We start from the raw sequence: 17,430 nt of genomic DNA, 5'->3' as shown, positions 1-17,430 counted from the left end.
TAACGCCGTATATGCTGACATCTTCCAGAGCCTCTTAGTATACATTATCTAGTCTGAAACTGGCTTCTAACCTGTATATGGAGAATAAATGGAATGCAGCATGCTAATGAGGTAATTTTTTTCTGCTCCTCCCTTCTATATGAACAGGTGCATTGTAGAAATCAACAAAACGCTGATTGGCTGTCTATTCTTCTCCCAGTCTGTTTACCTGTGCAGAGCTAACATAATGAATGCTCATATATAGAAAGATAATGGATGCTTATGCTAGTGGTTAAAAAAATGTAGTGTTGTAATTTGGTTTGGCCTAACTGGGATCTTTCAAATGGGAAACAATCACATAGTTCTGGTTGAAATACTCCTCTTTAGTGTTGGCAAAGTAAATATTTTGACCACAAGAGCACAAGACACCCAGCATCATTTACCCCAAAGACTGAGGACATATAAAGACTAAAGGTTCAGGAACCTAGAGGAACCTCTTCACAGATGCAGAGAGCAACCAAAGAAGGAAATGGCCTCAACATAAGTAAAAATACCAAAAAAAAAAAGAAAGAAAATACATTGAGGGGTCTTCGGGGGGATAGGGGTGAAATGATGAAGTAAGCCATAAGTTAGGCTTAAAAAATCTGCCTGCCATGCAGCAGCATGCCAGATTCAACCAGTTTAGCAAAAGTGCGAAATCCCGGCAATCTTGTAGTCAAGCAGAAACCTAAACCCCTGTGCTTTAATTACAGAGCAGCCTATATCACAGTGCAGGTAATGTATCCACAGGACTGTGGTCATGCAATTCAAACTAACCTTGTCCTTCCCTCCTGATACGCACAGATCAGATTTCAGAGCCGAGATGTAAGTAACGGCGTCATTGTGAGCTCGGGTTGGCTGTTGGATTGGCTGGGATAGGGGATGCTCATCCACATGGTGGTCAGCCCTGAACAAAAAAAAATGCAAACCATTTTTTTTTTCTGTTTGTTGGGAAAAGCTAGATCCATTTACCCCATCAATTTGTCCTGGTGAGCTGATGATCCAAACCTTTACAGTTGTTAGTGAAAATTTTACAAGGGGATACTTATTGTATTTAAAAATCCAAAGAAATCTTGTCATCCTTAATAAATAACGACTGCCATGTGTGTAAAGCATGATGAGAGGAGAGTTTAGACAATGAAGACCCTCTCCATCTACAACCATCCTTGCATCATTCTGTATTCTTAAACATGCCATGCCTAACTAAAAACTCTAATTTTGGGGATCAGTTTTATTTGACTTTTCTTTTAAAATCCAAAAACAAAAATATATTAGATTGTAGCTTTCCAGTCTCTAAATGTGGTGGCTACAATTGGTTTTGATTTTTTTTACTCAGGTACAGAAAACACCTGTTGATCTTGTAAGAAATGCTGTGACAAAATGGGGTGAAATGATACATCATTTATCAGTTTTTCCAGCCATTTTTTGTGATTTGCAATACACTCTTTATGTATTGAAAATGTAGAAAAGGTAATGCTTTCAGCTTAAATCAGGAAAACTACCCAGGGTGGCAATATGGTTCCTTTAAAAATAAAGTACAGTCTGTGAGTGTTGTCATCCTAGGACCTTAAGTATGTTATTCCCTGGTTTACCAAGATTCACAATGAATACCACAGAAGTTGACTTACTTATGGCTCACTCTGTTTGTTTAAAACGTTGCCAGTAGACAAATACATAGGGCCTGATTTAATAAAGCTCTCCAAGCCTGAAAAGGATACACTTTCATCAGTGAAGCTGGGTGATTCAGCAAACCTGGAATGGATTTATTCAAAGTAATTTGCTATTTACTAGCAAACAATCTCAGTCCTAGATCTGACCCTTTCCAGGTTTGCTGGATCACCCTGCTTCACTGATAAAAGTGTATCCTCTTCAGGCTTGGAGAGCTTTTATAACTCAGGCTCAACGAGTGATGAGAAGGAGTCTTTGCACCAACGAATGCAATTGGGTGTTTGTAACTTTAATCCAGAGCTATTGAGTAAGATTAAAAAATTGCTTTTTTTCATCAAAGATTAAAATAGGCAGTGAATTGTAAAACGTGGCCAGTTACAAATTCCAAAACTAGTACATAATTATTTCTATGTAATAGTTTATATTTAGTGCTTCAGTAAGCATTTACAAAGTGTCATTAATCTATACCTTTTACTAATGTTCTGCAGTATGGAGCAATAAAAAAATCTGGATTGTTACATTTGGAAGATGTAAAATTCTTCTATGTAAATGTAAAGTAATGTAAAGTAAACTAATGGAATGTACTCCCCACTTAAACTGTACTGCATAAAAAGTTGTGAATGTAACCTGCACACCCTTCCATTGTTTTGAATTTTATCTTGGATAGTGAGCAGTTTACCTGTATTTTGAGCTATTACGCTTGACTTTACTCTGGAATTTTCCCATATTTCCAGGACAGAAGAAAAACGCATTAGTCAAGAGGACCATTAAAGTACTGACCGGACGTCAGGAATTCAGTGCTGAGCCCTATCAGCAAAGAAAAGTTAGATCAGAATTCAACTACAGACAAAGCAGAAGCATAACAATATACTATTAGTATACTTATATCTGTACTTTTCAGCTATCACATAAGCCATGAAGCTTCATTTCCATTACATGTCTCACCTGTCACTAACAATGCTTACACTGGTCAGCTCCAGAAATAATAATTAAAGGAATAATGCAAGACGTAGATAGTTTTAGAAAAACCGCCAGCTCAAGTACTATTACAGGTTATTCACTGAAAGCAGTGAAGATGTTTAGGCAGCCTGAATCCCACCACAAACAACCTGTTTATGTACAACTGTTCACAGGGCTAGTTTTAGGGTATGGCAAATTTGGCCAGACCCTATAATCTACCTTTTCCAGGGTCCCAATTGAAAGAATGTGCTTGTGTGTGTGGGAGGGGGGGGGGGGGGGGGGGTCACATGATTTACAATATAAACTTTCTGGGTTGTTGAAGGTATCTGTTATCAGTCAACACAGACAAATAGTATTTCACACTATCAAAACAAGATGCAAGTTTGTGTATAATCCTAGCCACTAATGATCCTCAAAAATACAGAAAAGCTTTTCAGAACAACCATATGTACAGAAAGCATTCAAATTCTATAGGATGGACAACATTTCAGGGATATAAGATGGACGTAAAAAACACCACAACTCATTAGGAATGGATTTGTTACAATCCACTTTAGAGTCTTAGAAGATTACCGTGCATATAAATAAACCCATTTAATACTTTTCCAGGATCCCAAAGAGATCTCTGTAATGAAATCTGATTAAACAGGCTCTGAACTAGATGCACAACCAACCAATCGGGAAAGAAAAAAAGACATTTCATTAAGAGAGCTGTTTTTGCTCACCATTTGCGATGGTCAGCACTATGTAGCTAAGGGGGCCAGCCAGCCAAATCTTATTAGGATCAGCACTCCGCAGCATCAGTCTGATTGACATGACACTTATAAGAAGCATGTTAGTCTTTTAACCTTCATATGGGGGGGGGGGAATACTCAGAATGGCCTGATGATAATTATGTAAACATAATTAAAAAGAAGCGACTGATTAAAGTGTCACTCCATCTGAAACTGATATATATATATATATATATATATATATACAGTGTTCTCCCCAGAAATTTTTTTCAGCCGGGTGGTAGGAAGCTGTAGGCGGGTGGTAAAAAAAGGTGGTGTGGCAACACACGGCAAATTTAGTTGTAAGGGGAGAATGTGCCCGCCACTTGCACCTATATTTTCAGTTTTGTACCCCCACTCTTAGAGAAATTGGTGTAAACAGAAGAGAAGAAGACAGTAGTTTGACAAGTAGGTATATATTTAGGGGCCCCACCCCAATGCTCTTTGCTATGTTAGTGGCTCCAGGGTTCCCAATTTGCACTTTCAATTTAGGACTCCTAGTTGCACTTTCCTCTGAAACAGCAACCCCAAAGTTCATTTTTCATAACTTTTTACATTTGTGACCCCCCATACCTTGAAATTCTTTAAAGCTGGGGGGGCGAAATTGTAATAACTATTATCTATGAGGGTCCCCTGTACACCCTGAAAATTACAGGTGATTGTGACATACATATTAGGAGATATGGAGGTTTGTATACAGAGCTGTGAGGATGCAGAATGACATGGATACTTTACACACACTGGATACATTTCACAGGCAGAGCTCGTGCTATGAGATGGGGGCGGGGCTGCCTGTGTCTCCTTCACATGAAGGCTGAGCTGTATGCAATCCTCTGAACGGATGACACAGAGCACACAGCAGCCTGAGATCCGTGCATCCGAGGATGAGAGCTGCCGAGAGCTGGGCGGGGTATTCAAATCAGCCGGGCGGAGCAACCGGCTAAAAAGCTCTGGGGAGAACTATGTATATAGTTTGTTGCATATTACTTTTCTAAATATATATATTTACCATATTAAATGTATTCAGAATATCCAATAATTTGTCAATACATATATATCTGATTTATATCAATATTTGGCAAATAGGAACACAACAGTTATAATAAAACTAACAAACACATAAATGCTTTTAGTATTTTTTTCTATAAATCATATTATTATTCATGGATTACACTGGCAATACATTAGCAATATCTGAATTTAATGTTCAACCAAAATATATATATTTTTTTTTAGATTTTGGATAGAATTGATACATTTTAAAACTCCATGGCCCCTTTATTTGACTACTACTTGGAACAGCTACAGAGATTTTTCCTCTGTGCTCTCTCCCTCAATTTTTTTCATCTCCATCCCCTCTTCTCTCTCCATCTCTCTCTCTCTGTTCAGCTGATGCACATATTCACTACAAAAGGACAATGACATCAAATGTGAAACAAGAAAACTGCAAAACCTACTTACCTCAAACTGTGTAGTAATGTAGTTACAAAACATACTTCCGCTTAAGCCCCCTTTACATCATGTCACTCAAAGTTCTCAAACTTCTTAGTAATAAAATGGGAATGAAAAATGTTAACAATCCTAATGATAATAATAATTATTTTGTCAATAAATAACTGAAGTCTGATTGGTTACAAAGACTTACTGGATTCTGCACATCCTTAATTGCACAAAACTTTATGACTGGGGAAATTTACACAAAATTGTCACCAAAAGTAATTTAAATTTTTAGAACATATTTGATGTGCCAGAAAAGGAAAGTTATTGAGCCACAAGCCCACCATTACCATCAACAGAGTAATGGAGAAGTAAGGGACCCTGTGAGGGGCTATTTGTGTTATTTTTTTTATTGAAATGGCTAAAAGCCCCCTGTCCCAATGCTAGTATTGAGCAGAAACTATAAAATGCACTGTGTTTCAGTGCTTGGGGATCTCCAAAATTGTATTTAGAAAGGTGGAGGAGAGGGAAATTATAAATGGGATTTAATTCTTCTGTTGTTGTTCTTGAAAACCCATTTCATATTAAATGTGTGGCTCAGACTGAAATATAATGAGTAATGTTTAGCACAGCCATTTTTAGCATAGCCTCTCTCCATCTCCCTCTCTCTCCATCTCTCTCTTTCTCCATCTTTTTCATCTCTCCATCTCCCTCTCTCTCTCCCTCTCCCTCTCTTTCATCTCTCCATCTCTCTATACATAAACAGGAGGGGACAGAGGGAGGTGCAATGGGTGCCACTACAGAAGGGCCCCAGAGACTCTTCAGCCAACAAGGGGCCTCAGGCCAGTTCGCTGGGGAGGCCCTGGGGCCACAGATCTGCACCGGAGCCACTGTTGGCGATGTCTGCCACTATATACATGAAATATATATAACTAAATTGCTCAAATATAATTAGATGTTATATCACCCAGGAGTCTTCAGAACATGTAATACAGAAGTGAATAATTATTAGTTTGATTTGTATTATCATCATCACTCTATGAGCAACATGCAGAATGCAATGATACAAAAACACGACCAGCATTGCCATTCCACACATGTATACTGCAGATTATTACTAGCAGATATTATAAGAACAGCATGCACAAGTGATTGATGGGATGACGATGAAAACTATAATGATAATGGTACATAGCCTGCGGCAGTAATAATAAGGGGCTGAGGTGCCAGCCCTGAAATGAATAGAGTTACCCCGCACAACACGCAGTGCCCCCAGAGTTCGCCCATCCTCCACCGTCTTCTTTTCTTCTCTTTAGCAACGCGGCACCGGTTACCATCCTCGGGTGTGACATGGAAAACTATCCCAACTGAGCTCCTGCGCATTGGTTCCGCCCCACAGGGAGTGCGCTATCAGAAAGTCATGTGATCCACCTTCAGTCTTGAAGTAGGACAATGTAGGGGGGCAGCTGTAAAGGTCAAGAATAGGCTTCAGTTATGGGTGTTGTATGATTTCCAGGGGCAGCCATGTGGGACTGGTAATAGGTAACAGGTAAATGTGTTCTGAATATATATATATATACACACACCCGTGGTATTGGGTGACAAGAATGACAAACAGAATTATGACATATAAATCAAGTTCCTTGAGCTATTCTTCAGGATAGTTTTGGGTCCACTTGACAAAACTAATGGCATGACATCAATGTTCATTTGTATTTCAATATTTTTATTACACTTATTGACATAAAAAAAGTGCAAACATTTGACAATAAAAAAATCTTTGCATTGATAACAAAAAGTATTATGCCTTTAGATCACAATAATTTTTCGAAGACAATTATCATCCATCAATGTTCATTAGACCTGTCTTTATGGGTGACACTCTGACCCCCATTGTAAAGGAAAGCATTTTTCTACTACTGCCCACCTATGCATTTGAAGCATTTTCTGCACTGATCTCTAATTAAATGGTTTTTTTTTGGATAATGTACCTAATATAATATAAACTGTGGATATAGAAATTATAGCAGGGGTTCCCTGATGTCTTGAACATGTTTTCAAAGGTTTTTCTTTTTTGTTAAAATGGTTGAGAAATGTTGTTCTAGGGAAATAAGGTTGGAAAAATGGGGTTCAGCTGATGTACATACTCACTACAAAAGGACAATGACATCAAATGTGAAACAAGAAAACTGCAAAACCTACTTACCTCAAACTGTGTAGTAATGTAGTTACAAAACACACTTCAGCTGAAGCCCCCTTTACATCATGTCACTCAAAGTACACTGGTACATGAAAGGGTCTGAGACACTCCATTTTGTTGCCTGAGACACTCCATTTTGTTGCCTGAGACACTCCATTTTGTTTCAGTTTTTATTTATGAGAGCTTAGTTGTGAGAACTGAATGTATTCCTTGGTTGTTTATACTATATATGTATAAACCTGATGTTCTGCCAAGATGAGTGTCCTTGTTAATTCTGCTAAACTCAGATAATGTCGATTGTTTAATAATAACAAGGTGTTTTGTATGTGTCTGAAATTATGTTGCTAAATAATCTTTTAGGATACATATACTTTAGTGAATTTCCATTCATTCTAAATGAGCATGCGCAATGGCATATTGTTATGGTATATAAACTAATGTTTGTTATAATAAAGTTGAAGATTGCTTGATACCATATGAGTGTATGCGTCGTTGACCCATTCTTCCCAGGCGCCTGTTCTGATGTACTGAGGGACGCTGGGATAGTGAGAAATCACAGAGGAATAGAGCCAAGAAACCTGCAGATCCTTTCAGTACACACACTGGTTAGCAACCAGTGGAATATTTCTAACTTTCCTTATCCATTTCTAAAGAAATGACAGTGGGAAGTTAGTTGCAGTTCATTATGATTGAAAGCTGCAACATAATTGCAAGCCATTTGCCAACCCATCTATATATCTATCTATATATCTATAGGAAGTGTGCAATGACTGGAAATGGCAATGGTAGATTACATTGGTAATGTACAGCTGCTGAAAACTGGTTTGGTTTGTCAGGAAAAAAAAAGTGTGTACTATCAGTCAATAAAAAAGTACTTTATTTCTTAGTAATAAAATGGGAATGAAAAATGTTAACAATCCTAATGATAATAATAATTATTTTGTCAATAAATAACTGAAGTCCGGTTGGTTACAAAGACTTACTGGATTCTGCACATTCTTAATTGCACAAAACTTTATGACTGGGGAAATTTACACAAAATTGTCACCAAAAGTAATTAAAATTTTTAGAACATATATGATGTGCCAGAAAAGGAAAGTTATTGAGCCACAAGCCCACTATTACCATCAACAGAGTAAGGGAGAAGTAAGGGACCCTGTGAGGGGCTACTTGACTGAAAAATAATGAGTAATGTCTAGCATAGCCATTTTTAGGAGTGAAAAGGGGTTCCTTGAAATGTGGCAGACTGTTCTCCCATCTGATGGTACCTGCAAGTTCCAGGTTCAATGTCTGTAAAGGTGGCATTGTAAGGAAGTAATTTTTTCTATTTGCCACCAATGTGAGAAACATTTTACATTGACCACAAATGTTATGCTTTCAGGAGTTCAATTAAATCTCTATGGTCAGAAGGTTGGGAAAGTCCTGTCTAGCAAGTGTACATAACTGCTCCAAGAGAATAATGGCATCAAATGGTATGCAAGACAAGTTTGAAAAACCATTCTCCTGCACTCAAACTTCTGTAGTAATGTAGTAACAAAACATACTGCAGCTGAAAGGGGTTTAAATCTGCTTTACATCATGTCATCCATAGTATATATATTAGATACTTACAAACTACAAATAAATAAATAATAAGTAAAAAAATTCCTAAATACAGTTTTTTTGTGACTAACTCTAACCCTGCATAAAAAGCAGTATACACAAACGAGAGCAAAACAAAAATCATGCCACAGCATAACTCATAGTTACTCTTTTTGAATTTGATTGAGCAATCAAAAAAAAAAATATATAAAAACAGAGAAAAGAAGAGAGGTTTATTTGGCCTTTAAACAATGAAGTTTAATTGTAATACATTTGTGTTTTAGGTTTGATACAATCAGAAACCCCTCTATTTCCTTTCACCCCATTATGTCATGAACTTGGGGCTTTGGCAATAAGTAGTTTATTTGTGGAAAGTCATTAAATACTCTCCGGTTTTCCAGAAAAAAAATTGTTAAAGAATCTGAGGGGTTTAGGAAAAGCTCTTGATTGATTTCTGTTCAATCAAATTTTGTAGAGTGCCCACAAATGCTTTTCCTTATTAATTGAGGGACTGATTATGTTATTAAAATGAAGTGATTAAACTGCATTGTTTAAAAATTACAAAGAATTGATACAAGCAGGAATCCGGCTGGCAGTGAGGAGGCGAGTGTACGCGCACGCTCGAGTCCGGACCGCGGTAATCCGCGATCGCCGGTCGCGCGTATTTTCGCGCTTCTAGCGATCGCGGATTTCAATGATGAATCAGGGGCAGTGCCTCACATGCTCACATTGTACAGATACAGCAACAATCACACAATGTAAATTATAGCTCAATGGAAAAGGATTTTGTCTAACAGCAAGATGATAGAAAATGTTTTCTACTTTTTGAATGAACTAAATACACAGGTGAAATACAAACAGAGGACATGTAGTAGCTGTCATAAGAATAGTGCATAAGCTTACGTGGTAAAGGATTCATTAATGTTGGCAAATTCAGATGATACTTTAAATGAATGTTTGTGATTTTACGTATCTGAGGATGTGCCTGGAGGACTAAGTCAGATCATGGCTTCTTATATGTCCTTAACACTCCAATAGTTTCTAAAGATATGGTCAGGGTGATATCACTTCCAGTATTTGCTATTATATATTTTGGGTAAAGAGAGAATATCTGTCAGGTAGCAAAGGGTATCTTTAGGGATATGGGGAATGATAAAATTCTGGTCCTTACTGACACTTTCCTGCTGTTTTTTGGGCCCTCCATGTAATTGGGGTGCAAAAGACTTGCTATTGTCTTGGATATTGTCTTGGCATAAGAAAGGTGGCTAGCACAAAGTTGAGCTTGTAGCTATTAACTGTGAAGTCTGTATTGAGTACAGCAGAAAATAAAACCATTCTAAAAAGAGATTGCATATAAAAATGTTTTGAGAGTAAAATATCTGGTCATGGGACATAAAGATCTTCAATTGTTTAATAACCATTGTGAGAAACATAACAACTCTGTCCCCATCATTGGGTCTGATTTATCAAAGCTCTTCAAGACTGGTGAAGATAGACTATCATGGGAGAACCTGTGTGATCCAGTAAACCTGGAATGGATTTATTAAAAATCATTTGCTATTAGTTGGCAAATGTTTTCAGTCATGGACCAGATCTATTCTAGATTTGCTGGATCACCCAGGTTTACTTATTATAGTATTTCTTATCCAGTCTTGAGAGCTTTAATAAATCAGGTCCAATGGACCTGATTTAATAAAGCTCTCCAAGACTGGAGAGGATACACTTTCATAAGTGAAGCTGGGTGATCCAGCAAACCTGGAATGGTTCACCAAGTTTTTTGCTGTTTACTAGCAAATGTCTTCAATACTGGACCAGATCCATTCCAGGTTTGCTGGATCACCCAGCTTCACTGATGAAAGTGTATCCTCTCCAGCCTTGGAAAGATTTAATAAATCAGGCCCAATGTGTGCATATGTGAATAGACAATTGTGATCAGAAAAATTATACCTTATCACCCCCACTCCACTATCAACATGCTAATTATATTTTTATGGTTCAAAATATTTTTATTGAAAAACTTTTGCATACCATGGATACAGTGAAAACATGTAAAATTTTCAGCAAAGAAATATACTTGGAAATTCAATAAAGTAAAAATCACAAATAAAACAAAACGAAAATATTTAAAATTACAATTTTCTCATATGTTACAGGGCCCAGACTGTCATGAAGTTTTTGTTTCTCCAGAGAAAGTTAGCAAGGTACATTCACACTGAGATGTCACAAACACTGGGAGTGAAGTGTCCTTCCTACAGCACTGTCAAAACCTGAATATCTCGTTTCAAGACTGGCCATTTCACCACTGAAGATGAGCCCCGCAGTGGGCGCCCCCCCAACCCCAACTGACCCAGCAACATGCGATGCTGTCCATGAGCTAAATACTGAGGACCGGCGAATATCCACAAAAAAGATAGCCCAGATACTTGACATCTCACGAGAGCATGTTGGGTTTGTTATCACCACTATCCTAGACATGCGCAAGCTTTCAGCGAAGTGGGTGCAGAAATGTTTGAACAGTGATCAGAAGAAGGAACGTGTTGAAGCATCCAAAGCTGTTTTGGCCCATTTTGAAGCTCCACAGGACTTTTTGGCTAGGTTAGTGACTGAGGATGAAACCTGGCTCCACATCTATGATCCTGAAACCAAGGAACAGTCAAAGGAATGGAGCCACAGCGGGTCCCGGTGGCCGAAGAAGTTCCTCAGCCCTCAGGGCTCTAGTATCACCGGACAGTATTATGCTAACCTCCTGGACCATCTGAAGGAGGCAATTAAGAGGAAACGCTGTGGAAAGTTGACCAAAGGGATTCTTTTTTTGGAGGACTGTGCACACGTCCAATGTTGTGGCTGCCAAATTGAACACCCTGGGTATCCAATTGGTCCATCATCCCCTCTACTCACCTGACCTGGCCCCTTTGGACTATTATCTGTTCCCGAATTTGAAGAAACACCTGAAAGGGCAACTTTTTGAGGACATTTCTGATGTCAAAGATGCTGCTTAGAGCTGGTTTGCGGCCCAACCAAAGGACTTTTATTTGAACGGTCTAGAAAAGTTGCAACTACGCTGTACCAAGTGCATCAGTCTCAGGGGGGAATATGTTGAATAAATGTGGTTTTTCAAAACTCTGGCTGTCTTCTTTCTGGGCAAAGCCAGGAACTTCTCAGCACCCCCTCGTACATGTCTGAACATCCCACCATATGTGTAGAAAAGTACTGACACCCTCCCCACAACACCAGCAAATGTTTGGGACAGATGGAAACACCCAGTGTAGGAAATCCGGGTCTCTGTACCCTCTTAACAAAATTTTATATTTTTTCTCCTAGCCACAAACAGAGGTTTTGTGTGCCAGATCAAATGAAGAAAGCCAGTCAGACTTCACTATTTCCTGACCCAGCTCCCTCTGCCAGTCTGCTAGAAACTTGGGCAAATTTGTATCCTGACAACTTATGAGCATTTTGTACAGTATGGAGACCAAATGGCATGGCAGTTCTGATAATGTGCACAATTTTTCAAAAGCTTTCAGAGCTTTTAGTAAATTTGTCTAGCTGTTTGTCAAGCAGCCAAGAGCGTGAGTCAACAGGTCTAACTCCAGCTGGCACAAAATTACCAACTGTGTGTTCTACAAATGGCAGGCCTTGGTTTCACATTGCATTCTCTGGCACAGTAAAACAATTATTATAGGAATAGCTCTATGATAATTCCTGATCATTTCTGATTATTGAGTTTACCTGTCGGTATGAACTCTGTGGGGTCCAAGCATAGGCTACTGTTGAATGGACACGAGTGATGCCGGTACTAAAATAAAATTGCATCTATAAAATGCAGGGCCACGCATAGCCAGGGAGGCCGCCGGTCTAGAGACACAAGTGATGCTGGGAATTGTAGCAGTGGCATTGTACTTGCGTCTGTAGAACAGCAGCTTAATATGAATTGCAGCTGGCCTGCCATTACTATGAATTGCAGTAGCGGCAGGCCAGCTGCAATTCATATTAAGAATTCTTTTTGGGGCCAAAAAAAAGCACATGCCGGTCCAAATTTGGCCCCCGGGCCAGAGTTTGACATCCCTGCTCTATAGGGAGCCTGGGGGGGATTATTGAGTAACAGTATCAGTGAAGAGGGCAGGGAAGACAAGCCAAAACGGTTGCTGAGTGCCAAACCTTCAACCCAGCGGAGGTGAGAGGAGAATCGGGGAAAATGTTTGAGGGAGGATGGAAGTATCAAGGCTAAAGCTCTAAGGTCCAATGGAGATAAGGCCTGTTTGGCTTGAACCGAAGGTTTAAAATTAGAGGTCCCCTGCCATTCAGTTATCTGGAGGGGAAAGGTAGCAAGGTGGTACAATTTGAAGTGGGGCAAACCCATGCCCCAACTTGTTTATGCTTACATAGCGAAATATGTTTGATTCTTGGTTTACAACCGCCCCAGATCAAACTAATGGAGAGTGAGCAGAGAGCATGGAAAAAGGACTTAGGGGGGCAATGGGAACCTTGGAATACATACAAAAGCTTGGGTAGAGAATCCATTTTCAAAACGTTCATCTGGCCAAACCAGGAAATAGTGTAGTTTTTCCACTGGTCAAGATCCTTAACTTGATTCTTAAGCAATGGAATGTAATTGAGAGCGTATAATTTGAATAGGTCGGACGGAATTGCCAATAGCTAACCCCAGATAAGTGATATGAGAAGGACGTCAAATGAAGGGGAAATTACGGGGGATCTGGGTAGCTAGGGCAGCAGGTAGATTGACATTCAAAGTTTCAGTCCTGGAAAGATTTGCTTTAAAATTACAGAAAAGGCTAAACCTGTTGAACTCATAAAATAAGGAGGAAAGAGAGATTAAGGGCTGAGTAACATATACTACATTATCAGCATAAAGTGCCACCTTATGTTGAGTGTGGAGTGCCTGGATCCCATGAATAGGGGGGTTTTGCCTAATGACTACAGCTAAGTGTTCCATCACTGGAGCAAAAAGGAGGGTGAATAATGGGCAACCCTGCCTGGTGCTGTTGGCTATGTTAAAGATATCCGATTGGGAACTGTTCACCAACACTCTTGACTTAGGGGTAGAGTAGAAGACGTAATCTTAAATCTAAATACCGTACCTATACAGCTAAAATTCAAAAATCTGGCAACCTCTGGACCTAAGGAGTGCTGGTTTTTCGAAAATCCGGACTTTTGAAAGTTATACTTACCTCCACACACAGGCCAGCCTTCCTTTCGCTGCACCTGTGGACATCTGGCACAGCTCACAGGGAGCAGACAGCAGCAGACCTAACAGCTGTTTCTGCAGAACAGTGCCATCAAAACAACAAGTGGCCAAACAGTGTACTACAGTCCCTGTATTGAAAATGCAATTATCAATGGCCAGATTTTCGATTGTCAACTTCCACTGAACCCTATCGAAGGCTTCTAATTACATTTTTAAACACACCTTCCTGTTGTCCTTGAATATCTTTTTACATCCTATTGTGTTCTACAGCCAGGTAATGAGGCATGATGCATCCTTCTTGCTGTAGCTGCTAATGACCCCTGGAAGAAGCTGGCTGTATACAGGAAACAGTGGAGTTTCTAGCTATATGCACTTGTCTTGGGAGAGACATGCATTGTCTGGTCTGCCTCTGTTGGGATTTGTAGTTCTGCAACACTTCATGACCTAAACTCCTAAGTAGGAGAAAACCTATTAAGACTGGAGATGAGTGTGATATGTAGTTTTTTTAGCATCAGGAAAGGTAATTAATGTCAATATGAGATCTATTTTAACTTAACCTGGCTATACTTGGATTTTTAGTTCTGCAGCAGCAGAAAACATAATGAAAAGGCTGATGTCAGAATAATACAGGTGGATCATGCATCAGAAGTGGATCATGTTGTCTGTCATGAGCTGCCAAGGCTATACACTACTGAACAAGAGATATATGGTGTTTTTCTGGTACAAAAGTGTTTTATTGAAAACACATAAACAAATACAAACAATATTAAAATTAAGAAAAGTACTTCAAGTATAAAAATGTTCTTTCAACGTTTTACAAAAGAAAAATCATAAAGCTGTTACTACACAGCAGTATTTATAAATCAACATAAATCAACAATACAAATACTCCTTTAACCACCTGAGCGATAACCCCGACCTTGGTTCGGGTTTAAAATAATTACAATTATCGATAACCCCAAACTTTTCTCATTGTATGAAAATACAGTGAGAAAAGTTCGGGTTTATCGATCACTTACCCGGTCCCGCTGCGATCATCTAGCGTCGTGTTCCAGCGTCGTGCTCCAGCGTCGTCCTCCAGCGTCGATCTCCAGCGTCGGGTGCCCTCTCCGGGAAGAAGAAGCCGGCCGGCTTCTTCTCCCTCCGTAGCTTGTACGTCGGCGCGTACGATGACGTTAGCGCGTGTGCGGGAAATTCAGATTGAAACTCATTCAAACACATTTTGTATTGGATTGAACAATACAAACTCCTGTATCCAATCCAATACAAAATAATTCAAAATAAATACAAAGTATGTAATTGGTAAATTCAAACTCTCATTTTGTATTGGATTGTATTCATGATATCTACTAGAACCCTGTTCGGACATATTTCTGTAAGTTACAGGTCTACAATTTAAAAAAAAAAATTCATGAAAAACAGTGTAACGCTTTTGGAACAGAAATCTAGACATCAGTGTAACGCCCAGGTGGTTAAGACATAATAAAAAATACAACGAGGTATATAAAAAGTGAAATACCATATACACCCATGGTAAATGAAACGTCCAATAAAGAAAAGAGAATATAAAAACAAAATAAAAAAGAAACAAAGAAATAGAAAAAAGAAAGAGATAGTTATAGTATAACATGACAATACCTTTTTATGCATGTAAAAGGGAAAGAGTTCTTGGGGATGGCAAATAATAGTTTAGCAAGGGCTGCCATATGGCCAAAAACTTTTCATGGGAGTCATTATTAATGGCCGTAATCTTTTCGTTATTCATTGTATCATGCATAAGATTTTTAACTTCCATAAAATTCAATTCATCTCCCATCTGGACTACTATAACATCCTCCTCTCTGGTATTCCACTAACCCGACTCTCTCCTCCAAAATCTATCATGAATGCTGCAGCCAGACTCATCCATCCTTCCCGCCGCTGCTCTTCTGCTGCATCTCTTTGTAGTTCTCTCCATTGGCTTCCATTTCACCTTGGAATCAAATTCAAGCTCCTGTGCTTTGCCTTCAAGTCCCTTCACAGTTATTGTCCCACTTACATTTCTGACCTGGTAAAAAAAGTACTCCCCCAGCTGATCTCTCCGCTCCTCCAATGACCTACTAATAACTTCCTCACTCATAACCTCATCACACACACGGTTACAAGACTTCTCTAGAGCTGCCCCAACTCCCCGGAATGGTCTTCCTCGTCCTATTCAGCTTGCTCCTACTTTCTGCTTATTTAAAAGAGCACTCAAAACCCATTTTTTTAAACTTGCCTACCCATCTTCTTCTGTTTTTTTAAACTATCACTACTTCCCACCATTCCATATCTCCCCTCCTATTGTGTGATACTTCCCCCACCTCCTAGATTGTAAGCTCTTCGGGGCAGGGTCCTCTCCTCCTGTATCACTGTCTGTATTAGTCTGTCATTTGCAACCCCTATTTAATGTACAGCACTACTTAATATGTTGGCGCTATATAAATCCTGTTTATTAATAATAATCATAATAATAATAATAATAATTATGTAGAGGCTTCCCATGCATGTGCAATAGTCTGCTTTGTGACCATAAAAATATGGGAGATAAGGACAGAAGCTTTTCTGTCTGTCGTAAGTATTTCGGCCATAATTGGAGAATACGATAATAATGAATCATTAAGACACCAATTTTTAGAAAAGGTACAGGAAAAAATTAATTGCACACCAAGAAGACAGGATCATGATCCGTCCAAGCTACTAGTAAAATACGCAAATCTGTTACTTGTGTTAGTAGGGTCCGTGAAATAAAAATATGGTCTATAAGGGAATGGAAATTATGTGGATGTGAAAAAATTTAAAATCTCTTGCCAAAGGATGATGCTCTCTCCAAACATTGATTACATCTAAAATATTTAGTATAGAATGGAAATGCAGTATCTCCTGTTTGGAAACAGAACCATCCGGCTTAGATTTATCCAACTTTGGGTTCAGAACCATACTGGAATCACCACACAAAATGACAGTACCTTGAGGATGTCTGTTTTGTATTAGGTGCATAGTAAGTACAGATTGTCACCATGGTGTCAAGAATAGAGCCAACCAGTAACGAATAACAACCTTGAGGATCAGAAATGTGCTTATGACAAATAAAAGGTGTTGTTTTGTGTATCGCTACCAAAACACCACATTTTTAACTGGGGCATTACCTTGATAATTGTGTATAGGAGGCATGTAAGTATTTCAGCGCGCAGAAGGCAGAAAAATAAGTCCCCTGTAGACACGCGATATTAAACCCCCTAGTGATAATCCCGAGTGTGACTCGGGGTGGATTATACTTGCAAAAAGCGATATTCCCGAGTCACACTCGGGGGTGCTTTAAACTAAAAAAAAACGCACTTACCTTGTTCTATCTCTGTCCCCCGGCTTCCCGCTGGTCCCTACAGGTCCTGGGGACACGTCCTGCTCCTCTGATCTCCAGCTGTGATGTCGGTACATGCGGTGGTGCGGTGCTGGGACTTAGTGGCAGGAATTTCAAATAATTTTGTATTGGATTCAATACAAAATAGCTGTATTAAGTCCAATACAAAGAAATATTCATATAATATATATAATTATATTATTTATATATT

General features: G+C 39.0%; 1 protein-coding gene across 3 annotated transcripts in view; it reads right to left on the bottom strand.

The window, feature by feature from the left end:
• Nucleotides 1–17,430, bottom strand: part of WDR31 (WD repeat domain 31) — a 34,383-nt gene that overhangs the window by 14,882 nt on the left and 2,071 nt on the right. Inside the window, exons 2-5 of one of the 3 annotated variants that reach the window (XM_072430087.1) lie at nucleotides 6,108–6,322; nucleotides 4,881–4,963; nucleotides 2,366–2,493; nucleotides 796–925 (exon numbers count right to left, since the gene is read on the bottom strand). In XM_072430087.1, the coding sequence (XP_072286188.1) occupies nucleotides 796–925; nucleotides 2,366–2,454 (219 nt within the window). In that variant the 5' untranslated portion in view covers nucleotides 2,455–2,493; nucleotides 4,881–4,963; nucleotides 6,108–6,322. Of the gene's footprint in view, nucleotides 1–795; nucleotides 926–2,365; nucleotides 2,875–4,880; nucleotides 4,964–6,107; nucleotides 6,323–17,430 lie in introns of those variants that run through there. The other 2 variants (XM_072430086.1, XR_011923323.1) reach the window with 2 other exon arrangements.

This window comes from Pyxicephalus adspersus, chromosome Z (genome assembly GCF_032062135.1).
Source record: "Pyxicephalus adspersus chromosome Z, UCB_Pads_2.0, whole genome shotgun sequence".
Taxonomy (NCBI): Eukaryota; Metazoa; Chordata; class Amphibia; order Anura; family Pyxicephalidae; genus Pyxicephalus; species Pyxicephalus adspersus.
Note: the sequence above shows the minus strand (reverse complement) of the source record. Positions and strands in the feature narration are given on the sequence as shown.